Genomic DNA, 24,728 nt, shown 5'->3' with positions numbered 1-24,728 from the left:
TGAAAGGTAGGAAGTAAAGGGAATAGTAAATGTGTTTTAGAGTGACATCAAGAAGCTGGGAGCAGAAAGGAAAAATGGAGAGGAGAGTAATTAAGTTCCATGGTAGGAGTTTGGCATGCTAGAGCAACCAAGAGAGGGCTAGAGGTACTGAAATGGGATTGGGATGGAGGGCAGGAGGGGGCAGAGGAGGGAGAGAGGCAGAGGAAGGAAGAGTGAGAATGAATATGAATGAGGCCTGCACAGGTGGGCACTGTTGGATTATGTAGGCCTTCGTGAACTTGTTAAAGACTTTGGATTGGTAGTGCTTGGGTGGCTCAGTTGTTTAAGCATCCGACTTCGGCTGAGGTCATAATCTTGTGGTTCCTGAGTTCAAGCCCCATATTGGGCTTGCTGCTGAAAGTTCAGAGCCTGCCTGGAAATCTCTGTCTTTGTCGTGCTCTGCCCCTCATCCACCCCTCAAAAATAAATAAACATTAAAAAAAAAAGACTTTGGATTTAAGCCACCCTCACTGGGGAGCTACTGAAGGCACTTAAACAGAAGAGCCATTTGAAAATTTTTGCAGTTTCCACTTTGGTGGCTGCGTGGAGAAGACATCGGAGGCCTGTTATGAGGCCAATTGAGAGATGTTGGTCTGGCCTAGGGAGCATCAGTGAAGATGGAGAAAACAGGATATATTTGAGAGAGTTTAGTTGGGCTGGTGGTGGATGGGAAGTGGCAGGTAAGAGAGAAAGAGTGTCAAGAAGGACACCTGGGTTTTGGCATGAGTACTAAAGTCCTTGTGTTAGTCAGGAAAGACTAGATCCTGCTGTGGTAATAGCAGCCTCAGAATCTCAGGCCAATATCATAAAGTTTTAAGGCGTGCAAAGTGGACCACATGCCCAACTGACCCCTCCAGGGCAGCTGCCCTTTGAACTCAGTGATCAGACTGCCCATCATTTTAACAAATTTGGTTCTACCAAGTTTGCTGTGACAACAGATGAGAGAACATGACGCTTCAGTTATTCTGTCACTTCTACTCACATGTCGTTGTCCACAGTGGGTTGTGTATAGGGCTGTACCCTTCTATTTCAAGGAGCTGGAAGTGTCATCCCCTAGTAAGCTCAGTAGGAGAAAGAGAAAACCTGGTGTAAAGGCCTACCACAAACCCATTTTTAAATATTTCCATATCTCCACTTAATATCTTCAGTATCTCCTCTGAAGAATAAGCAGGTTCTGGAGGAAAGAGTTTAGGTTCAGATATGCTGCTTGAGATGCTTGTGAGATAACTAAGTATCTGTATCAAGTAGGCAGTTGGATATTTGAGGAAGGAAGGAAAAAGGAGAAAAGAAAAGAATGAAGTAAAAAAGGAAAGGAGGCAGAGAGGATAAGAAGGAAGGCGGCCAGAAATTGTGGGTTTTGTATGTACATTGAAAGTGTATCTGTGGGATTGTATGAGACTGCATGGAGACAGCGTCCAGAGAGAGTCTAGGATGAAGAGATGAGCCCTATATTTGTTAGGTTAAGCTAAGCTCTGTTGTGGATCCTTTATGATCCGTGGTGAGATTCTGCCATTTTATGCTGCACTGTCTGGGCAAAAAGAGTCTGACAAAACATTCGATGTCACCTTCCCAGCACCTGGAAGAATATGTTGAAAGAGGTAACACCTGGTAATACTGGACTAGCAGGAGGTAGTAATAGATAAATTATATTATGTTATATCATATCAGTATGGTTTCTTTCTGGTCAGTTTTGTAGAGAAAGAACAAAATTAATTGCTCTTCCTTTTCCTTCAGTGAGTATTGACTGATGTATACAGTTAGGGAAACATCACCACAATCAAGGTACAAACCATTTTCATCGCTCTAAAAAAAGTTCCCTTGTGTGCCCTGTGCAGTCATACTCCTCTCCCCAGACCCTGGTAGCCACCGATGTGTTTTCTATCAATATAGCTTTGCCTTTTCTAGAATTTTATATAAATTGAATCATACAGTATGTGTTTTTTTGCATCTGGCTTCTTTCATGTGGCACAGGGATTAGCAAACTTTTCATGCAAAGATTCAGATAGTAAGTATTCTTATCTTTGTTGGAAGTGCTCAACTCTGCTGGTCACAGCATGAAAGCAGTGTTGGAAAATATGTAAGCAAATGTATGAATGTACATACCTCTCTTCCAGTGAAACTTTGTTAACAAAAATAGGGAGAGGGCCAGATTTGTCCTTGGAGGCTGAAGTGTGCTGACCCTTGATTTAGCATAGTGCTCTTCAGATTATTTCTGTGTGTAGTAAATCATTCTTTTTTATTGCGGAGTAGTCTTCCATTGTATTTCAAATATTCCATAATTTGTTTATCCATTCATCAGTTGATGGGTATTTAAGTTGTTTCTAGTGTTTGGCTCTTATGAAGAAAATTGCTATGAACATTCACTTACAAGTCATTGTGTGAACATATGCCTTCATTTCTTTCAGGCCTGGAATTTCTGGGTTATATGGAAATTGTACATTTAATGCTATAAGAAACTGCCCCAACTGTTTCTTTAAAAAAAAAAAAACATTTTAATACTTACTTATTTATTTTGAGGGAGAGAGAGAGGACAGAGAGAGAGAGAAAGAGAGAGAGTATGAGCAGGGGGAGGGACAGAGAGAGAGAGAGAAACCCACACTGACAGTACAGAGGGGAATGGGGGCTCGATCTCACTCAGGAACTGTGAGATCATGACCTGAACTGAGACCAAGAGTTAGTTGGCTGCTTAACCCACTGGGCCACCCAAGTGTCCCTCCCAAAAGGAGACCTTCTAGTTAACTACCTATGTATGAGAATTCTAGTTTTTCTGAGTTATTGCATTGTAGTGTCTACTGGAATAAATATTTATTAGTATTTAAATGTTAATGGATATACATAAATCAATGAAATATATTGGGAATGTTGTCTAGTGTCATAGATTTCTTAGGCATGATTTTTTAATGACTACTATTCTATCTTATGGCTTTACCATAAACTATTAAATGGATTTTCTATTATTAAACCTTAAGACCATTTATAAAGTTTTCCTACTGAAAACAAAGCAGTCACTGTCTGTGTAGAAGGCAATGAATTCAATATTGCTTTTTCTGGTAAAGGTACAGAGTGCAATTAATTTTTATTCTGCTTGGCAGTTACTTGCTAGGACATGTACCTTTCCTACTCAGTTGATCTGGGGATTGGTTGAAATCCTTTTGAAATTTGATGAGCCTAATTTTATCCCACTTTTGAGTGGGCAGCCACCCTGCCTCTTCATGAGTATGTCAAGGAGTGCCCTCAGGCAGATCCTGGAATTTTCTTGAAAAGTATTTTGTGTCTCTTGGTCTTCAAGTAATTTGTGTTTTAACATGTAGCTGAATTAATTTTTGCCTGGATAATTTCTAAGTAAATATTTGAAATGTCTACCTCAGTTGTTTATTATTATTATTATTAATCTTGATTTATTTTTCAGAGAGAGAGACAACAGGAGAGCATGAATGGGGGAGGGGCAGAAAGAGGGGGGACAGATGATCCAAAGCAGGCTTTTCTGACAGAAGAGAGTCCGGTGTGGGGCTTGAATTCATGAGCCATGAGATCATGACCTGAGCCAAAGTTGGACACTGTTAAAACTGACTGAGCCACCCAGGTGCCCCTTTACCTTGGTTTTTAAAAAAATCTCTGTAGAAGTTTTGTAAACTTCTACTTTAAGCTGTGTAACTTCCCAGTGAACTGTCTTATACCTGAGTGCATTGATGTGCTATTTAGGTTTGTGCCATAATAAGCTCATTAAATGTTGGAGCCTGATACCAAAAAGTCATTATTTCAGTTTTGAGTACTTGTTCTGCGGCTATATATTCTGACAGAGCTAGATGTCAATTAAGATTATTCCTTGTTAGTGGAAATAAAACCGTATTATCTGCTTATAAAAGAGTCCCTCTGTCCTTTCTCTAGGGATATAGGAGAGTATATTCAACTTGTGCAAAAGTTTATCCGTTCATTAAGTGGAAAGATAGGGAGATAGAGGTCGTCAAGAGGTCCCAGGTGTACCTCACCGGAAGTTATGCTTCAGCCATGGGTATTTTTCCCGAAGAGCTCTCAGAGGAAGTGTCAAATTGCTGGTCCTGTTGCAGTGTCAAGAAGTAAGGTAGTGTTGAGCCTGAACAGCTCCGGCCACACGATTCCTTCTGTGGAGTCAAAGTTGGAAGCAAGTTCACTAAGTCACCATCAGTATTATGTTCTACAAAGTGAGAAGGTATAATAGGGATCCATAATGGAAAAGTGCTTATAGCCTCCTTCTTCCTCATGAATGATGTTGTAAAGTCCTGGATTTGCCGATTCATAGAGCTAATGTTGACTGGCTCTCACTGTGCACCAAGCCCTTGTTCTAAGCATTTTGTGTGTATTAAGATAAAATGAAATTCAGTGTAATGGCACAGAACACAGACTTGGGACTGGTTAGATTGCTAACTAGCCAAGTTATTGTCTGGTTTCTTTGGAGACTACATTTCCTCATTTTTAGAATGGAGATTTGGACAGCACCTATGTCCTAGGGCTGTTGGGAGGATTGAATGAGTTAGTATATCTGAACTGTTCAGTAGGGTGCCCGGCACATAGTGAACCATATGAACGCCAGCTATTACCATCGTCATTACTCATTTCAAGAAAGCTGTGAGGTAGGTACTGTGGTATTACCCATTTTACAGTTGAGTAAAGTGAGGCACAGAATACAATTCTCCCAAGGTCACAATGCTAAGAGGCTGTAAAACTAGAATTAGAATACATGCAGTCTGAGTCCAATCTGTGGCTGTAACTGCTGTACTCTGCTGCCTCTCCATTTGAAAGAAGGAAATGGCTCTGAATTTTTGGTGTAATCTGCACTAAAGCCAATAGGTCCATAAGGAAGAGGTGAGTAAGAGAGTTCTCTCTTGTACTGGTGGCTTGGGCTTTACCCTGTTCCTCTGGATGAGTCTATACATTCATTGACATGATGGTGATCAACAAGTTGGCCAAGAGCGCATCTTCTATTTGGAATGGTCCTAGTTCAATAAATTGCCATCACCATCTATTTTGTTAAGTCAGTCAGGATCCTGGGTCACCCTGAACTCCAGCTTTTCCCTCTTCCCTGTATCCAGTCTATCATCAATTCCTGTTGATTTTTATTTTTTAAATAGCTCATAAATCTTTCACCTTCTCCATCTCCAAGGCACCACATCAGCCCAAGCCACTGTCATCAGTTACTATCTATCCAGTCTCCCGTAGACTGTCTCTCCTTGCTCCATTCCAGTAGGCTCTTTTCATAGCCTGAGGCAAAATGCAATCTTGTAATCTTGTGCCCTGGGCTAAAACATTCCCCATTTCATATCCAAATCCAGATCTGTCTGGTTCAAAAACCTGTCCTTTTTCTTCTGAGATCTTGCCCCTGTAAAGTTTGGAGAGTTAGCTTTGATTTGAGAAGATGAAAAAAGTAAGATTCTCAAGTGTCAAGTAGAATCAGGTTTTCTTTGACCTCATTCATTAAATTCATGCCTCAGATAATTAGGTCCCAGAATCTGACCCCATTACCAGACCTGTCAGCAGAACTCAAGTGTTCCATAAAGATTTATAATCTCTGACCTCTTTTCTAGGTAAGGCAGAGCATATCATAATAGGAAAATGGTAAGATGCATAGGAGCCTTTTCTAATTTTTCCCCCCACAACCTCGCTCACTAATCTAGCAGGTTATTATTATTATTATTATTTTGGTGTGTGTGGTTGTTTTTACTATTACTCGTTTGTTTTTTGCCTGGATGAGTCTTTATCAAAGCAGATATTAGCAGGTTGAGTCCCAAGTTTGCTAGAACTGAGTGCAGATAATAAGAATTATAAATCATCAGCATCCTGTTAATTTACCAAGGTAAAGTGTAAACGGCACTCAGTTAGCAAACTGCCAGCACTGAGTTGGAAGATCCTCTGTTTTCCTCGTCAGCTTTTAATCTCAGCCCTTCCCAGGGCATGCAGATGGAGTGTGGGCAACCTCTGCCCAGGGAAAAGCGAAGAGGAAATGAGCCTTCAACAACAAAATCCATCCAGAACGTGATCCTTGGGCTGGCATGAAGCCAACTGGCAACTCCAGAGTGTAATGAGTAATATTGGTTTTTAGAATAGAACTGCAGGCCGCCTTTCCCCCACTTTGTACCAGTTTTATTTTTATTTTTTATTTTTAAAAGAACATGGTAAGGAGTTTCTAGATCCACATACATGCCTATGGAAGAGTAATCTTTTTTTTTTTTTTTTTTAATCTTTGTTTATTTTGAGACAGGGAGAGAGAGAGTGCTTGAGTTGGAGGGGGAGGGGAGATCCACGAACAGTAAGATCATGACCTGAGCCCAAATCAAGAGTAAAACACTTAACTGACTGAGCCACCCAGGAACCTGAAAGAACAGTCCTTTTGTTCATCAACAGCAAACACTGGCCCCCTGGATCCACTGTTATCATGGTGTTTGTGTGAAAAAACTCTTCAAAGTGTGGCCACCTGTCCATGCTGATAGCATGTGTCCAGACAGTATTTTATCTTAAGGCAAATTGCAGCAAGCTTGTGAGGGAACCCAGACAAAAACCAGAAGAGGAGATATCTATCATTCAATCCTGGGAGTCGTGACAGAGCCTTCTCAGGTGAAGGAGGTAAGAGACAAAAGTCACGTTTTGGTTTTTGTTTGTCTTGCTGGGTGTGCAGGCTGGTGCCTAATAACCAGAGGGATAAGCTGTCTAAAACCCTGGACATGGAGGAAATTCATGTTTTCTATGGAAACTTCCCTGAGAAACACCTCAGAGTTCTTCTGTGTCGAGCCAGGATGTGATACCCCCGGTAGCAGAGCTGTGTCATCATCGGCCACTCAGTGTCCACGAAAACCCCAGCATCTGGGGAGCAGCTGGGCCCAAGTGGGGCAAGCCAAGTTCACCAGGCCCCAGGCGTAGCATGCCTCTCTTCCATAAGCTTGGCGGGCGGAACCTCAGTGTTTCAGAGCCACTCACCTGCAGAGCAGCGCGGTGAAATCAGTGAGTGGGGCAGCTGGATGGAGGTGTCCCTCAGACAGGTGAGAGTCGGAAGTCACTCTTCAGGGTGCAGTGACATGTAACAGGGGAAGCTGTGCAGTAGTAATGGGGCACATCCCTCTCTGCACAGAGAGCACCCCTTTGGTCCTTCTTGAGGGACTTGTAACTGTCACATACCGGAAGGCCACATCCACTTCTTGAAGAGAAAGGATTGAGAAGGAGTTGAGTTCCGATCACCTTCCTATACTTAGAGAACTTTCCTGTGAGCCGTGGGTCGGGAGAGAAACTGGGTCAGCTTTGTTCCATCAGATTATCTGCTCAGGCATTTCTGCTTTTGAAGTGCATGTGGATCCTTCCAGAATCTTAACACTAACCTTCCTCTTCCTATTCTTTCAAACCCAGTCACTCACCTGGAAGCTTGGTGCTCATCTTTTAAAACTCAGAAGAAAGAAAAAGTGTCCATATCTGTAAGTCCTCTGTGGACTTGAAGCCAAGTTGGCGTTCCTCTCTAGTCTTGGAACAGTTTGTCCAGTTTGATTGTGAAGCTAAAGGAGAAAAGAACCACTGTGCAGTGGGACTTCTGTGTGTTTCACTAGGGAGGCTATCGGCTGCTGTGTGCAGGTACCCCATGCCCGCTAAATTGATAATCATAAATACTACCCTAGCAGGCCCTGTTCCCATTGTTTATATGTTCAGGGTCACAACATCCTATGAGAAAGTTTCTGTTGTTCTTCCAGTGTTACAGAGAGGACACTGAAGCTAGACATGTTATGTAACTGTCCAAAGTCACAGAGCTGTGGGCAGGGCAGGGCCCAGATTAACACCCAGGCAGACACCTGACCTTCTCACTCACTCACCAGCTCCTGCTCATCTGGAGAATTAAACCTAAAGGACCCGAGGAGGGAGAAAGAGGCAGAGGCTAGTGCCATCCTGCGCGTGCGGCATTACGTCACGTACGCGTTGTTGTGCAGGATGACTAATTCTGTGCTGAGCTGTCAGGTGGCAGCCTGTGGACGCACAGCCTAGCCCTCCGCCTTCCACAGAAGGCCCTTGCTGCTCATCTGATGCAATCGAGTTTCCTAGGGTGGCCTTTGCTGCCCCGCCATTGCTGGAGAGAGAAAGAGACAGAGAGAGGGAGAGAGAGAGAGAGGGAGGGAGGGGGAGAAAGAAGTGTCGCATATTGTTTTTTGATCAGCAGGTTTGGAAACTTTTGAGTGTTTGGCTCACAGGATGGTGGAAGCACTCCAGCATTTCCTGTGGCCTCGAGTCTGGGTTGTGAGATAGAGAACTGGGCCTGAGCTTTGCCTCCTCCACCAGGGAATGTCAGCACACATCACGAGTGACAAGGCTTGCCTGCCGGGAGCAGGGGAGCTGGGGGGCAGCTGGCGCGGGGGACAGGACGGGAGCAGTCACGGGGGCGTGACAACAGCTGAAAAGGAATTTTAAAAGCAAATATCCAAAAACCAGAATAAAGGAGGAAGTGTGTGCCTTAGTTTGTAAAATAATGAACTTTCCAGTTGCTTCCCCAAAGTGAGAGAGAGAGCTCCTGGTGAAGGGAAAAGAAGCAGCAGCTCAGCTCATGTCTCATCTTGTTTTTGTCAGAATTTCTCTTGGTGGAAAACACATCTGGAATAGGCCCTGCTCTCACCTCTGAGTGCCTCTATTTCTATTTCTGTCCAATGGGACACATGAGTAGCTGCTGCTCGAAGAAGTGCCTGAAGGTTTTCTGAGGAAGGAATTCTGGATTTTAAAAATGCACCATTGGTTTGAGTAATCCGGCACATTTTTAAAAAAAATCTCTGAATTTGCTTTTAAGGAAAGAGTGATTCATTCGCTTTCTTCATTCACTTGTCTGAAAAGTGTTTATTGAGCCGCTGTTTGCCATGCCATCTGGTCCAGAGTGGACAGAGATGGGTAAGATATATGATCCCTACCCTTGGGGAACTCATAAACTAATAGCATAAAGTATGGAAAGGTGTTCTGGTATGAGCTTCATAAGCACCCAAGGAGACAGTCAAGGCCATTGCTTCTTAGCTTGGGAGGCTGTGGGGTCAGGGAAATCTCTCAGAGGAGCTGGCACATGATATTGGCTTTGAAGTCTAGAATTTTTGAGGCCAACCCAGGGGTGGAAGGGAAAGACATTCCAGGGAGAGGGAACATTGCGAACAAAGGCAGAAGGCAAGAGAATTTGCCATGCCTAGGAAATGGCCAGCAGTTTGATGAGGAAAGAGAGCCAGTATTTGTCTTGGTGCTTTTCCTCTCCACTCAGGAGACCGTGGGACACCTCAAGAGTAATCCTCACCTGACCGGTCCGGGGCTTGCCTTCATTAAGCTGGACTACCCACAGCTACTGCAAAAGGACTGTCGATGACCTTAAAGAAAAACCTATTTGCCATGACTTATAGAGAGTCTCACTTGTGTGTGCTTGTGGGTGGGGCACAGGGATGCGTTGGTGAGGAGGGACTGCTCCTGGTACTCAGAGGCAGGGGGAACCAGACTGTGGGAAGCTGATGTTCTCTAGGTTGTGAGTCACCAGAGTTTTGAAAACTTGAGATTCAAGCTCTCACAAATCCAAATATTCAGTTTCTTTTGCTGTTTATCTTCTGCTAGTTTGCACAGTAGAAATCTGTAGTTAATTGAATTTTTACTGTTCTCTGTGAATTGGAAAGAGTTACTCAAAAGAATTGGGCTGCTTTCCTGGAGATAATCCCATAGACGCAGGTGATGATAATTCAATATGGGACTAAAGGAAAGAGTTTTCTTTGCCACTTTTCCACTGTATTTCGGGCCAAGACTATTCAGCACTTCTTTTTTTCTTGAAAAGTGGAGGAGGTAAATGGTCTCAAAGCATTGTTTCCCGAACTGTGTCCCATGTGAAACAAGATGCTCCATGAAAAAAAAAAAAAAAAAAAAAAAGAATTTTCTGGAAAGATGTATTTGGGAAATAGTATTTATTGCATACAAAAATTTCACAGTATATATATATATTACCTTAAAGGCCCAAGAAGTCCTATAGTAAAGGAACCTTCTTAAAAATGTGTTATAGTGATTAAAAACATTGACTGTGGAATCAGACAGATGTGGATTGAGTTCTGGCTGGGCTCCATATTTTGATGTGAGACCTTGGGCAAGTTACTCAATGTCTGTGCATCTTAGTCTTTCCTAGTCTGTAAAATGGTTTAGCAACGGCACCTATTTCATAAGGTTGTTAAGAAAAGTGTATGATACATGAACTAGTAGGTTCCATAATTAGCTGTTATTTCATTCAGTGTTTTACAAGAAGTTTAATTTTTCCACTTTTCTTTCTTTCTTTTCTTTCTTTCTTTCTTTCTTTCTTTCTTTCTTTCTTTCTTCCTTCCTTCCTTCCTTTCTTTCTTTCTTTCTTTCTTTCTTTCTTTCTTTCTTTCTTTCTTTCTTATTACATTACTTAATATCTGAAGGAAGTAGTGTTGTGTGGGAAATGCCAGGCTAAGGCTAAATCCTGAAATGTCTGCATGACTCCTGGTAGCAGTTGAGGAGAGGAAACGTAGCTTCTAGGCACCAAGGGTCCCATCGGAAATGTGGACATGCAGATATCTGGGCTCTAGGACTGGGGAATAAAGGGTCATTCCCATTTGGCTCCAGGGTCAGATTGTGTAACTCAGTGTGTGTTTTGTGGGCCAGTTGTCTCTCAAGGGACTGGCAAGATTATAACTGAGGGCAGTAGACAGATATGGTCAGGTTGATGAATTAGTTAGGAGTTTTTCAATTACAAGTGATGGAAACCTAATTCAAACTCACTTATTGTAACAGGGAGTTTATGGGTTCATATATCTAAGAAGAATTTTAGGAGAGCTCAAAGAATGGAAGTAAAAGTGTTAGGAGCCAGAAACTCAACATAGTTAGGACTCTTGTTCTCTTTTCATCTCTCCTGACTCTCTTCTCTGTTTGTCTTTGCTTCTTCTTACCACATTCCTTCCTATTCTAGACGGCCCATCCGCACATGAATGGAAGATGGTTGCCTAACAACCCTCCACAGAAAGAGAGAACTCTTTCCTTCCAGGCCTCATAGAGCAGTCCCCAGAAATTGATTTGCTTGCATCATGTGCCTGTCCTTTAGACCGATCAATCACTCTTGCCAGGGAGATGGGCATTGCCATTGGCCCCACACATGCCCACTCTTGGTTGTGGGACAGGACCTGCTACCTGATGAGAAGAAATGGAAAAGCTCACTAGACGGACAAAAACCAAAGCTACAAGAGTTCACTAGAGCTGTATGTGAGGGAGAAGGTGCTAGAGTAAAGGGTTACAAAATTGTCAAGTGATATCAAGGTTTTCAGGTTTTTATGTAAGCTCTCTTTCCTGTTGATTTTAGCAACTTTAAAATTTCAGTTTTTAAAAATTTCTCCAGGTGGTCCTTGTTCTACATCTCATCTCTCTGTTTTTGCAGTTAAAATATTAAATTTATGACTATTCCTGCCTACTTAGTAAAGTTGGTCTATATAATAAGGTTTTTTTTTTTTTCACAGATGAATTTTTTTAATGTTTATTTTTTATTTTTTATTTTTTTTTTTACAAATAGTTTATTGTCAAATTAGTTTCCAAGGTTTTTTTTTTTTTAAAGCAAGATTAGAGGCAAACCATGAGAGACTCTTGAATGCTGAGAACAAACTGAGGGCTGATGGGGGTGGGGAGGAGGGAAGGGGGGGTGATGGGCATGGAGGAGGGCACTTGTGGGGATGGGCACTGGGTGTTATATGGAAACCAACTTGACAAAAACTATATATTAAATAAATAAATAAATAAATAAATAAATAAAAGCAAGATTAGAATCAGTGCCCTGCTTTTCAATCGGGGATGATTTTGGTCCCCCAGGGGACATCTGGCAATGTCTGGAGACATTTTCATTGTCTCCAGTTTATAAGTGATCATTTGATTCTGTGAACTGGCATCTATGGGGTAGAGGTCAAGGCTGTTGCTAAACCTTGGCAGGGCCCAGGATGAGCCCCACAGCAAAGAATTATCTGATCGTAATGTCAATAACGCTGTGGTTAAGGAACACTGCTTTAGTGGTTTCAGGAGAAAAGACCTTCTCAGGGCCAAATTTATTACTCTACACTATATGGATTAAAAATAAATTAACTTTATTTATTTCTAAAAGGCTTTTACTTTTCTTCTTGATTGTATCAGTCTATGAGAGTGTTATTTTGCTCACATTCTCACCAATCAATAAACATTTATTTCCTACCAATATGATAGACAAAGAAGGTATGTTTTGCTACTTTAATTTGCATTTCTCTTATTACTGTTATTACTGTTTCTTTTATTACTATTGAGCATACATTTCCTCTTGGCTGGATTACTTTGTACATTAAAAAATTTATAAGAGATCATTATTAAGGATATTTATACCAGGTTAGGTCACAGCTGTTGCAATATTTTCTCGATTGTTTATTATTTGTTTTTAACTTTTTATGGTGCTTTTGGGAATGGCGAAGATTTTAAGCATCTTTGTATCAAATCATCAGCTTCTTCTTTATGCTTTCTGTGTTCAGTGTTACATTAGTTTGCTAGGGCTGTCATAACAGACCACTGCAGCCCGGATGGTTTAAACAACAGACACGTATTGTCTCCTAGTTCTCGGGGCTGGAAATCTGAGATCAAGGTGTGTGCAGCTTGGCTCCTTCTGAAGCCTCACTCCTTGGCCGTAGATGGCCGTCCGCTTACTGTGTCCTCAAATGGTTGTCCCTCTGCACCTGTCTAGGTCCAGATTTCCTCTCCTGATCAGGACACCAGTCAGATAGGATTAGGGCCCATTCTAATGACCTCATTATAACTTAATTACCTCTTTAAAGGCCCTGTCTCCAAATACAGTCATAGTCTTCAGTACTGGGGGTTAGGACTTGTTCATATGAATTTTCGGGGAGCACAGTAGTCCACAGTCATGTTTGAGGGGACTCTGTCACCTTGGGAATATGTAAATATTGGGGGGAAGTCACTCTAACTCAGTAAGATTTAGTATCTTTATTTGTTTCCTGCAAGGAGTGCCAACTATCACTAGGGGGAGGATGAAGAGTAAGGGAACAAGTGTGTGCTTCCGGTGCCCAGTCCAGTGCCTCTCTCTGCTCCTGCCCCTGCTCCTTTCTACCCGCTGTCCTGTGGCCTCCACGATGACATGCCCAGATGCTGTGAGAGCAAATACTTTTCTCTGCAAGTTTGCAACATATTGTAAATGGGTAGCTAATAGCACGTTTCGCCACCTGGCAAGTAAAAGGACCGAGTTATTACTCAGATTACCTTAGGAGGCTTTTGTCAGGGCCATATACATAAAATGGAAGAGTAGGCTTCTGTATTTGATTCAGTTCTCTCCCTTACTCGCTTTCTTCTGTATGGTTATGTCTTGCACAGTGCTCCCCCATTTCTGAAGCCACACAACTTCCTCCTTGGCCCCTGCTGTTGTCAGAAGGGACATTAATTCCCTGATGGAGTAGGAGACTCTGAAACGGCACTCCCACCATGTAGTGATGTATCCAGACCCTCTGGCACAGAGGAGGTCTATCCAGACCTGTTCTCATGGTCTCCTTGGCAGTCAGTGCTCATCTTTGTGACCTGGAAAGGGGAATGTCTGGCCTTCTCTAATACATACTTGAGAAGGGAAACAAAGACAGAGTTCAGCAAGCCTGGATGATCATAGCATCCTGGGTTAGGTGAAGCGGCCGGCACCTGCCCCCTACTGTATTCTTGGGCCTAGATGGAAAGGGTGTTGGGATGTATCATTCTGTTTGGACTAAGAAGGATGTTGTAGTGAGAAGAGGAGAAGGAGTCGACCTTCCTGAGGCGCAGTGCACCGTGCAAGATAGCATCCTCCTAGGTACAAAGTAGAGGGCTCAAGAAGCCTGAGTAATTGAAGGACATCAGAAGATGCCACTTTGCAGTAAGGATTGTTTTGAGCTGAAATCAATTAAGATACAGCAGCACAGGAGGAACTCTGCCATTCTCCTTTCCACTTAAAAGCAGGGCATAATTTTTTCTTTTGTAAGGGAAATTTATATCTATAAAGGAAATTTCTATTTGTAACCATATCTTTCTCTTCCTAAGCTGGAAGAGACCTACTCCAGACACAATTCTTAATAACCACCTGGAAGGATCTGAGACTGTGTAAGAAACCCACTGAACAACTTGTTTTTTAACCATACATTTCCAAGTCACCATTCCACCCCTTATATCCCTCAGGAGCCCAAGCCCCTTTGCCTTTGTCTAACCTCTTGTCCACACTTTGTCACGCCGTGTAAGATGTTATATTAGCTTCAAGCTCTAACCAACCCTATGAGTTACTTATCACCGAGTTCTCCTGCATGTATATACCTTGCGTGAGTAAACTCCTTTGTTCCCTTCTGTTGCTCTTGCTTTTGTTAGTTTCATTTGTACTCCCCAGCCATTGAACCTAAGAGAGCTGAGGAAGGATTTTTTTTCCCTTTCTCTCCAGATGGAGAAAGTGAATGAAAGATTACTTTCAGAGGGGTGCCACTTTCAGAGGCTCTTTCTCTCTCTCTTATTAATCTTTTTTTTTTGAATTTTATTTATTTTGAGAGGTGAGGAGGGTCAGCGAGAAAGGCAATCCCAGGCAGGCTCTGAAATGTTAGTGCAGTGCCCGACGTGGGTCTTGAACCATGAGATCATGACCTTGGCTGAAATCAAGAATTGGATGTTTTACCTACTGAGCCACCTAGGCACCTCTCACTCTGTCTCTGTCTCTGTCTCTCTCTCTCTCTCTAATGTTTGTTTATCTTGAGAGTGTGAAGTAGAGAGTGTGTATGCGCACGCATGTGTGTGAGAGCAGGAGGGGAACAGAGAGAGAGGGAGACAGAGTATCTCACGAATCCCAAGAATCTGTGCTGATACCACAGAGCCTGCTTGGGATTTTCCGTTTCCTTCTCTCTCAGAGCCTGATGTGGTGCTGGATCCCTTGAACCCTGAGATCATGACCTGAGCCCAAATCAAGAGTCAGATGATTAACTGACTGAGCCACTCAGGTGCCTGTAGGCCTTTTCCCTCTTTATCTAACCTGAATGCTAAGGGAAAAGGTTGTCTGTTTCTTTTTCTGCAAGGGAGCACTCAGCATTTAAATATGGGACTGGTGCTCCCTCTCAACTATTCCCATAATCAGTATAAACCTATATTTGTCACCAGTAGTTAGTGATGGCCAGTGGGGCAGAGGACGACTTTCCTAGGGAGGAAGGAAGGGACAGAAGAGTTGAAGCTAATCATTTATCCAGCTGTTTGGTGTTTCTTTCCCATTGATCTGCCTTTTGGCTTCTACTGGCCCATCTGTCGGCCTCTTTCAGTGCAGTCGTGGGGGCACACAGTTCACCAGGACAAGTGTGTTGGTTTTTCCATTACACAGCTCCTATAGGAATGTCCACATAGGCTTAATTCCCCCCTCCCTCCCTTAATAGGATTTGCTGGTGTAACAGAAAGACTAGAAATAGGATAAAAGGGTTTAAAGCCATTGCAGGGGCCAAAAGCTAAAACTATTTGGGAAATTAAAAAAAAAAAAAAAGATCAGGTATTTGGAAACTTTATGCTTCCCAAGACCTAATCAAGCTGACTGGAAAAACATGTGGTAGCATAACAGATCTTTAAGAGACTACAGTGAGGTGAGCTTCAAACACAGAGATACATAGAACTTTGGACATCGACCAATGTGTAGAGACAGACAGATTTCTAGATGGGAATCAAGAGCGATCTCTCTGTTGTCTTGGAAACATAACCTAAGGCTAAGAAGGAGACCTTCAGCAGAATGATAAAGAAAATTGCAACTTGCACAAGGGTTATGGAGTCACATGTAACTGACGCAGGGACTTTAGTAACTCACTCTCAAATAAAAAGCACCTAACTCCTCTGTCTCATTAAATTCACTCAACTATTAGCAAAGCCATTTGACATGCATATTAAGGTTGTAGAATTTTCATATTAAAAATGGAATCAAGTGAATCAATCGCACACAAGCAAGGACATTGCAGAATTCTCCACCCATTTCCTAGTTGCCTCCAGGGACTTCAGAGTTACCTTACAAGGCAGAATGGCTGGAGAGTCTAGCCAGCTGCACAGACTTCCCTTTAGTGGGTCTTAAATTTTAGTTTGCGTAAGATTATATTAGGCTGTTTACCGAAATTTATGAACCTTATATTTACTGGGCCATTTTGACAACATTAGACTCCACTTTACTGCTGGTGTCTCTGATAAGATAAAATTAACTGTTCTCTCACAGAAATATAAATTCAAGAGGATAAAATGTGGACTTCTGAGGATAAGGATGTGGACTGGATTATTCATTCTGAAACTGTGCACCTGACTCTATCCCACGGAAACCCCATCTGTGCTGTTTGTTAGTGCGGGCAACACTGATGAAGTCTAATCGCACTTGTCAAGTGAATTCCCAGGGGATTCCTCGTAGCCTTTTGGCTCTCTCAATGGCTCCTTTGTACACTGCTGCTATCTTATTTTCCACAGAGACTCAGGGAGAGCCACATCATTGGATTCTCACCTGTTCAACAGGTTTTGTCTCAGCAGTCTTTGAGAAATAAATACCAGTGAAAGGGAAAGAAAAGCACCCTTGGCTTTTGATTCCTGGGTGGTTAGATGACCTTTTTAGTGTAATTCTAGACTATTTTGTGTAGAGGTAGGGAGGAGGGAGCTCAAAATGCATTTTACTTTTCATTATCTATTCTCTTGACCCCCAGGATTGGGTGTTCTTTGTTTTGAATAGTGTTACCTGATATTTACAACAGTCTGTTTTCACATTAGAACTTGTTTTCTTAATTCTTATTCTAGGGTCTATAACTGGTTGGGATCCTGAATTGAAGTGATGCGGCACAAACATAATGCACTGCCTGTAGAATTCTCAAGTGAATAAAGGAGCGTAGAGACTGTGAAGACGAATACCCCAGTACAGATTTGCTACATGTGTTTGCATATTTGAGACTTCATAATTATTTAATAAGTCCCTGTTGTAGATTATTTGTCCGGGTGGATATGCAACTTTAAGAGGACGGAGATTCTCCACTGTATTTTCACACATTCACACATAGGCACACACACACACAATACACACACACTCACAACACACATTTAACATTTGAATCACATGACTGTCTTATCCGTTCAAAAATATTAAGTTAAAAAAGTCATCCTAAAGAAACAGGCTAATCTGGAAGATGCGGCAGAAGATAATCTTACTTGCTTTGTGAAAACAACACTATTCATTCCAGTGAGAATTCAAGGTCCATTCTGAATGCCTCACTATCCACATCAGTCAATCCTCTTCCCTCCTGACGATGCAGTGTGTGAACTGGCCTTGGGGAGGGAATGTGTGTATGCATGTGTGTGAACCTCGGGGCATTTCTCCTTCCTCATGATATCCTGGTTGCTATAGTGCAGAGCTCTATTTGTGACACACAGAAAACACTTTAAAGAAATGCTGCTTCCTGACCATGACTTCCTGGGCAATCTGTTCTTCCGGAGGCTGTTGAGCGCGAGAACTTTACGTGCAATTCTGGACAGAGTGAGCCCAGCTCATTCAGACCCTGGCACCACTGGGAGCTGAACCCCGTGGTAAGGGACAAAGTATCCCCTGGGGGGACCACATCTCCTGGTGGTTTTGACTTTGGGGTGTTGGCACCTTCCCCTCATCTGTCGTCTCTCTTCAGGAGCGGCCGGTGGTGCAGTTGGTGCCCTGTGTGTTGTACACCCAGAGCCGTTTCTCATACCTAAACCACCAGTGAAAACAGGAAGTGATGAAGCAGAATTCACCCTGCATCGGCACTGAGCAAGTTTTCTTTCTTTTTGTCATTCCTCATTAGGTGTAGACACGTGCGGCCGTCTGCGCTGTAGGATCCCGGTTCTACAGGCTTTGGACTCCCTGGGATTACCATGCCGCCCCCTGCGGACATCGTCAAGGTGGCCATAGAATGGCCGGGCGCCTACCCCAAGCTCATGGAAATCGATCAGGTCAGTCATGCTGGCACAGTTTGGGGGTTCTCTTCAGTCTTCTTTCTGTCTTGGAATTGTCACAGATTTTAGATAGCTCTTTTGTCCCCCTTTCTCTCTCTGGCTGTGTTGAAATATCTGTGCAATAATAGTTACAGTGTAGTTTGCTTTCTGTACCACATATAGTGACAATGGATGGGGTTTTTATACTCGTTCAACATCTCCTTGGATTGTGTCAATACAGGGTTTGTGTCTGAAGCTGGGTGAGAGGCGGGAGGGCCCAGTGGCCTGGGCTCCGGGCAGTTGGCACAGTGGAGGCTGTCCCGGCCCTGGCTGGCAGGCGCTCAGGAGCATGTGCAGACTGTTTTATCCTAGGCAACACAAAACATAATTTTTTGATACACTTTCCCCTTTGATTTTTGCAGAAGCAGCCAACAAGTACATTATAGTAACAGGTTAATAATGAAAGTAATATGGAAGGGCTCGGAATTGCCTCCCAGCTAATTGTAATTTTATGATTAGTGTCAAATGCACTGTGTGTCTAGGGTATTGTCTGGCATGTAATAAATACTCAATACATAATTAATGAATGAAAAAAATGTCTAGAAGAGTTTTTATATGGCCTTACCTTTAAAGGCCTCCTTTTGCTTGGATCTCAACAGTCTTACGGTGTAGTTTTGGTTTGATTTGATTTGATTACAGGGTATCTCACGAAGGTTACTTATGTCATCTAGAGCAAATAATTAAAGGGAAAAAAAGATGGAGACTTAAGTACACTTAGGGTTTCATAAAGTGAATAATATAGAATTCTAGATGACTTTTAAGATTTTCCCAGTTAGGCTACCGTGGCAACTCCATTTTTTATTTCTGTTCTCAATACTGTTCTATGGTTATGATCTAAATACTTTTTTTCTCCTAGTCATATTTTATTATATGGTTGAAGAATATTCTAAGAGTTGTATGGCATTGTGCAGATCCAAAAGAATATAAATGTAATAAAATATATATTTTATTTATTAAAATAAATTATAAAGGTCAAATCAGATTTAGTGGAGCTTGAGTGTGAATGTGAGAAAGGGTAAAATTTTTGGATTATTGCCAAAAATGGTGTCTTTGGTCCAGCCCATCATTGTCATTTTAATCGCTTTATGAGATAGTTTTTGTGAGGCTCTAGAAGTAACCCATGTAGGTAGGAAAGCCCATGCTGTAGTTTTATATACATTTGTGTCGGGTAACAGATATTTGTCCTTTTTCATGAGCTGTTCGAGAGAGGATATGAGTTGAATTTTAAAATATGCTTGGGACTATGTGGTGCAGACTAAGTACCAGCCAAGGGAACCAGCAGCTCCATAGCAGAGTTGACCTCTTACACCCACATGGCAGTCCTGGGCTGGTGTGATGCTCTGGGGACATGACCCCAGGCAGGCCCAGTCGGTTTTGTTTCTTTGCCTTCTCCGTATGTGTGGCTGAGGACGGTTGCTTGGGCTTCACCTGAGAGCTCAGTGGAAATGCAAACTCTCAGGCCCTACCCCAGACCTCCTGACCCAGAATCTGCATTTTAGCTAGATCCCCAGGGGACTCCTCTGTATAGTTAAGTTTGAGAAGTACCAAGTCTGGGGCACGTGTTTCAATGTTCTTGTGGCTTCTATCTCAAGAGATTCCAAGTCAGGGGGTTATTAAATTATTTCCTTTTGATTCTGCCTGGACCCGGGTGGCGGGAACCCCTGCTGTCAGACAGTAGCTCCTGATCTACATTCTTAGGGGTTTGTGGAGTCAGTGTCCTGTTCTTGCCTCTGGGGATGGCCTTTGCTGTGTGTGTGTGTGTGTGTGTGTCTTTTTTTTTTTTTATGTTTTATTTATTTTTGAGATAGAGACAGCGTGAGCAGGGGACGGTCAGAGACAGAGGGAGACACAGAATCTGAAACAGGCTCCAGGCTCTGAGCTATTCCTCAGCACAGAGCCCGATGCGGGGCTTGAATCCACGAACCATGAGATCATGACCTGAGCTGAAGTTGGACGCTTAACCGACTGAGCCACCCAGGTGCCCCTGTGTGTGTGTGTCTTAATACTTATTTTTTTAAATTACCTTTTTATTTTGGAACAACTTTAGAGTTAGAGAAAAATTGCGAAGCTTATATTGAGAGTTTCCCTCTCCCCTTCACTCAGTTTTCCCTACTGCTAACATCTTAATATAACTGGTACATTTCCCAAAATGAAGACATTAACGGCGGCACATTACTGGTAAAAAAAAAAAACTACAAACTTTAGTTGGATGTCAGCAGTTTTTCCACTGATGTCCTTTTTCTATGCCAAGATCTAATCCAGGAATGCCAACCGCATTGTCATATAGTCATCATGGTTCCTCAGTCTCCTCCAGCCTTTGACGGTTCCTCAGTCTTTCCTTATTTCATGGCTTGAAAGTTTTTAACAGTAACGTTATTTCAGTACAGCTTTCAAACAGAGAAATGGCAAGAATAGTACAGAGAACTTCTACCTTTTATCTAGATTCTTTAAGTATTAACATTTTGCTTCACATGCTTTACTGTTTTCTCCATTTTTCTCTCTTTTTAATATATAGTTTTGTTCTGAACTGTTTGAGAGTGATTTAGAGGCACCATCCCCCTTTACCCCTAAATACTCAGTGTAGGAACAAAATCGTTCTCTTACATGACCGCAGTCTCTTTAAAAGCCAGGAAATTAAAGAGTAGTTCAAAATTATCATCTAATTCCAAGTCCATAGTCCATAGTCAGAATTCATCAGCTGTCCCAATAAGGTCCCTTACACATGTTTTTCCCACAGTCTGATATCTCTTCTGGCTCCTGTATTACATTTATTGTCCTCTCCCTATGGCCTCCATTGACCTGGAATGTTTCCTTAGTCATTCTTTGTCTTTTGTGACCTTGACAGTTTCATAGAGTGAGTACAGGACAGCTTTGTGGAATATTCTTCAGTTTGGGTCTCTCTGATGTTTTCTTCCCAGGTTTTGCATTACCAGGTGAAATGCCAGAGAGATGATGTTGTGTCCTTTTTGGGCCATTGTATCAGGATGCACCTGATGTTTCCTTGTCTCATTCTTGGTGGTGATTCTGGTTTTACAAATGCTGGTATGAAGTTCACAGAAGTTAAGTGATTTGCCAATCTTTGAGACCGGGACACAAACCCAGGTCTTACTCTGAAGACTGAACTTTTAAATAGTTGGCTGAATCATGGGCCTCGAGGTATTGCCATGTGGAGACCCACACAACAGATTAGAAACCTAACCCTTTATTGCCCTGCAGCTGCTAAAGTTGGAATGAGAGACTCATGGCAGTGCTCGCGTCAGGTGTTGTTTCTTGACGGAGTCAGAAGCTGGCACAAGAATTGGAAATATATTTGCACATGCAGCGAAGACTTGAGCAATGATTGGTGCTTTTTTTCTGATCTTCCACCTTGTTCCGTAAGGGACGTATAACCTGCCTGTCTCCTGTGGCACATTACCTTTGTTCAGAAAGCTCTTTGCTCCTTTTTACCCTGGGTAGCTACTATTTCACTCAAAGGTTATTTCTGGGAGTTGGGTTGGGCTTTGCTGTCCCATGTTCTCCTAAAACCTTGAGTTTCCTTCCATTTATCCCACTGTGTTCTGTCTGTCAACTTGAACTTGCGGTCCGACTCAAACTTGAATGTGCCCAAGGATCACCCAGGGAGCTTTTGAAAAATGCACATTCCAGCCCAGCTGCAAGGATTTTGATTCTGTCCGCCAGGGGTGAGGCCCTTTCTCTGCTCTGTGAGGAGCACTAAGTGAGTTTGATGCAGGGGCTCCCACACCTCCCGATCCAGGGGCTCATGAGAAACCATCATGAGCCTGTAAATTGCTTCATCTTTGAGTACACTTTTTCTAGTGCCTGGAGAACAGCCCATCCTTAATCAATAGATATTTAATTAAGGAATAACTGGGAGAAGGAGCTCATTTCTGCTCAGCTTTGCTCTAGCAATGCCTGTTTGGTTCAAGGGGATGTCTGCACGGAGTCGACTGGTTTGTCTTCTCTCTAAATTGTTTTTTTTTTTTTTAATATTTTTTTATTTATTTCTAGGAGAGAGAGAGAGACAGCGTGAGCAGGGGAGGGCCAGAGAGAGAGGGAGACACAGACTCTGAAATAGGCTCCAGGCTCTGAGCTGGCAGTCAGCACAGAGCCCGACGCGGGGCTCGAACACACGAACCACGAGATCATGACCTAAGCGAAAGTCGGATGCTTAACCGACTAAGCCACCCAGGCGCCCCTTCTCTCTAAATTGTGAAGAAACAATTCTGCGCTTCTACTCAGTGGGAAAAGCCCCTACAGGCTTTTTACAAGAGGAGTTTGCTGTACCATAGGAAGCTGTCAGAGGAGTTGTAAACTATCTCGTTGGCGGCTTCTGCTTTGGCCTTTATGGCCAGTTGCTGAGTTTTACCCTCAGGAGCCACTTGAAGCCTCCAGGGGGTGGTTCTCTGGACACACTGAACCTAAAAGGCTCCCACCTCCTGTCCTGGTTTACTTACTATTTTCTGAACAGCTTATTTCTCAGTCAAGGGTATAGAACCCTCAACACTCTGACGAGAGGTGTTTGCTGAGAGTTAATGTGGCCTAAGGGATGCAGTACAGTCTCCAGGATGTTGAAACCTGGATGGGGGGTCCCAGAGCCCCCATATTTGTGAGAGGGTCAGTTGCCATCTTTGAGCCTCAGTATCTTAGTTTTGTAAAGCTGACATAATAATTTTGCACTTTCTTGATTGTTGTGAAGATTAAAGAGAATGTGTGAAAAAGAATGTAGGACATTGCCTGGCTCAGAGTAATTACTCCATAATGGCAGCCCTTGTTGTTGCTAGTTTACACAAGTTCCCATTAGATTAGAAAATGAGATGCGCTGATTTTCCTTTTTACCTGCCCTTCATCAAGAACAGTTCCCTGGCTTTCTCCTTTCACTGCCTAATGTTTTTATTTTTATTAAAAAATGTGTTTAATGTTTATTTTTGGGGGGGAGGTGCAGAGAGAGTGATACAGAGGATCCCAATTTCCACGATGACAGCAGAGAGCCGGACGTGGGGCTCAAACTCACAAACCATGAGGTTGGGACCTGAGCCCAAGTTGGACACTTAACCACCTGAACCACCCAGGTGCCCCTACCTAATGTTTTCTTAATGTTTAGGAACAAGAGACAACCAAAGGGTAGGTGGGAGGCATCACCTAGTGATGAGGAAGAATGCTAACTGGACATGCAGCCAGTTTGTGTTGTGGAATATTCACTGTCTCCCTAGCTCTTCTCTGTGATATTTTCTTTTGTTTCTTGGCCACCCACCAGCATTCCTGCTGTTCTGTTCCTGCACGTGTTCCTCAGGCCTCCAATTTCTCCTGTCTGCCCTGCCCCCACACTCCTTCCTTTCCAAGGTCAGAAGGCCACCACTTCTGCCTGCGCCTGACCGGCCCTCTGCTTATGTGTCTGCATGCCCCCAGGATCCTGTGATGCCCTTGTCTCCTGCCGTCCTCTTCCCGCCCCACCTCCACTGCCAGCCGAGGAGGGAAGGGCTGGTCCTGCCCTTGTCCCAGGGCATCAGTCTGTCCCAAGCCCCGACTCTCTGGTGGCACCTGTGTCCTAACCCATCTTTTCACCTTACCTGAGGTTTGCGCCATCGGTGTTCTCTTCAGTTATTCTTTTCTTCTCTTTCACCAATAGGCTTTTCTGTTCCTGCCTTGGAAGACCCTTCTCTTGACCTAGTAACTCTCTTGCTAGTGTGTAATTCAGTCTGTGTCTTTCCATTCCAAGTTGACTTAAATGTTGTCGGTATAGGCCACTGCCTGTGTCGTGTCGGTATCTCCTTAAACTGAGAATGAGTAACAACTTTCCTCTCCCCAGAGCTGCTCTCTGACGGCTGCAGAGGCTTCTGCTTTGCTGAATCGAGTGGTCCTCACTCCACCTTGCTTGGTTACACTTGGCAACGCTGCTCATTCTGATCTCGAAACTCCCTGTTCTCTTCGTTAGGTCACAATCCTGAGATTCTCTCTCCTTGTCTGATTGGTCTTGGTCAGTTTCCTTCATGATCCCACGTCTTTCCCCTCCTTTCTAAATCTGTCCCAGCCTCAGTGCTGAGCCCTCTAGTCTGTGTGTTCACTACTGATACTCTTTGTCTAGATTCCATGTTCTCTCTTGGCTTGAAGTATGACTTCTATAAATATTTTTTTTTAATTTTTTTATTTCTAGGAGAGAGAGAGAGAGACAGCACGAGCAGGGGAGGGTCAAAGAGAGAGGGAGTCACAGACTAAAACAGGCTCTAGGCTCTGAGCTGGCAGTCAGCACAGAGCCCGACGTGGGGCTCGAACCCAGGAACCGCGAGATCATGACCTAAGCGAAAGTCGGACGCTTAACCGACTAAGCCACCCAGGCACCCCCTGAAGTATGACTTCTAAGTAACAACAGCTCTGTCCCCAGTGTGCCTGCTAGCAGGCCACCGGTTCCTCTTCACCTGATGGATACATTATTCCTCTGTTTAAGCCCCCATGTGTCTGCAGGGTACAAGCAAGTGGTTGGTGAAACTGCGCAGATGTAAACCTGCGGAAAGGTGGTCTGATGGGCGTTACCAACTTTTGGAAGTTATTTCATGTAGGAGAAGGATGGGATAGATGTGTTGTTCACGGCCTCAAGTGTACAGACTCCATCCTGTCCATACAAGGAGATAGAGGAAAAGCAAGCCTAAGCCATGTGGGCAAGCAAAAGGTCTGGGTTAACTCTAATATCTGTG

At 43.2% G+C, this 24,728-nt stretch overlaps 1 protein-coding gene across 5 annotated transcripts in view; it reads left to right on the top strand.

Annotated features, from left to right (window-relative positions):
- ELMO1 (engulfment and cell motility 1) overlaps positions 1 to 24,728 on the top strand; it is a 530,720-nt gene that overhangs the window by 77,536 nt on the left and 428,456 nt on the right. For 3 of the 5 annotated variants that reach the window (XM_039239135.1, XM_039239134.1, XM_039239132.1), the window contains exon 2: positions 17,850 to 17,997. In XM_039239135.1, coding sequence (XP_039095066.1) covers positions 17,920 to 17,997 — 78 coding nt within the window. In that variant the 5' untranslated portion in view covers positions 17,850 to 17,919. Of the gene's footprint in view, positions 1 to 17,501; positions 17,602 to 17,849; positions 17,998 to 24,728 lie in introns of those variants that run through there. The other 2 variants (XM_039239136.1, XM_039239137.1) reach the window with 2 other exon arrangements.

Source organism: Hyaena hyaena, unplaced genomic scaffold, assembly GCF_003009895.1.
Source record: "Hyaena hyaena isolate Hyena2069 unplaced genomic scaffold, ASM300989v1 scaffold_153, whole genome shotgun sequence".
Taxonomy (NCBI): Eukaryota; Metazoa; Chordata; class Mammalia; order Carnivora; family Hyaenidae; genus Hyaena; species Hyaena hyaena.
The sequence above is the reverse complement of the archived record's forward strand: the minus strand, read 5'-3'. Positions and strand labels throughout refer to the sequence as shown.